At 46.7% G+C, this 1196-nt stretch overlaps 1 protein-coding gene across 1 annotated transcript; it reads right to left on the bottom strand.

Annotated features, from left to right (window-relative positions):
* Positions 262-666, bottom strand: LOC110437514. Its single transcript, XM_021465985.1, has one exon. The coding sequence runs from the start codon at positions 664-666 to the stop codon at positions 262-264; it is 405 nt and encodes a 134-aa protein (XP_021321660.1).

Here is a 1196-nt window from a genome sequence, read left to right as displayed (position 1 = left end):
TCTTCCCTTTCCACGGCCCCTCTTGCGGTTGCGAGAACTCTCAGCAACATTAGCATGTGCTTCAGGCACAGCTATGGAACCAGTAGGCCGGGCAGAAAGATTGTTCATGAGAACCTCATTCTGTTGTTCGGCAACAGATAGTACTTCACTCAACTCAGAGTACTTGGTGTACCTTGAGTTTCTATACTGCTGTTGAAGTACAATGTTGCCGGGGTGGAAGGTGGACAAGGTCTTCTCGATCATATCAGCGTCAGTGATCTTCTAGCCACATAGACGCAGTTTGGTCACAATCCTGTGCAAGGCGGAGTTATACGCTGCCACAGACTTGAAGTCTTGGAAGCGTAGGTTGATCCAGTCTTGTTGTGCTCTGGGGAGCACAATGGTCAGCTGCTGGCTGAAGCGGTCCTTCAGGGACTGCCACAAGACTAGCGGGTCCTTCTCTGTCATGTACTCGCACTTCAAGTCAGGATGAAGGTGGTGCCGCAGGTAATGCAATGCCTTTGCCTTATCCTGCTTTGTGCGCTCATCCTTGCCAGCTTCAGGCTGGACAATGGTATGATCGAGGCCCATGCCATCGAGTCTGATCTCGATGTCGGTCGCCCAAGTGAGGTAGTTGCTGCCATCCACGGCGAGCATCTCGAAATCCCTCTTTGCGATGTCCGACATGCCTGCGCAATTAATGCGCAGGATTAGTAGATGTCGGTGCGTAATCTTCAAGATTACGACTTAATATAGTCTTCAGGACTATATAATTTTCTCAGGTGTAATCCTTAGGATTACTTTGCAATTAAATATAAAGTATTGCAATAAAGTAAATATATGCAATAAATAGTTGCAAAAAATAAATAATGACAATAATAATAATAAATAAATAAATATGGCGGACTTCGGGCCGCATATAATCCACGGACTTCGGGCCGTGTATTTTATATTATAGTGGGCTTCGGGCCACTATTTTGCGTAAATAATAAATGATATGCGTTGCTCATCCCAAATGGGCTAGTCGGGCCAAATTTGCCCTTTATGGGCCGGCCTGATAGGTCCAATCAATCATGGCCGTCCATCACGATGGACGGGGCCGATTCACCCAGGCCTTGTATATATAGTCAGGGTAAACCAAAACCCTAACTTATTTTCCTCCAACTCTTTCTCTCTCCACCCTATCCTCTTCTTCAGGACAGAGGCGACGAACTGGG

The sequence above is a fragment of the Sorghum bicolor genome, chromosome 8 (assembly GCF_000003195.3).
Source record: "Sorghum bicolor cultivar BTx623 chromosome 8, Sorghum_bicolor_NCBIv3, whole genome shotgun sequence".
In the NCBI taxonomy this organism is placed as follows: domain Eukaryota; kingdom Viridiplantae; phylum Streptophyta; class Magnoliopsida; order Poales; family Poaceae; genus Sorghum; species Sorghum bicolor.
This window is presented reverse-complemented; position numbering and strand designations above follow the sequence as displayed.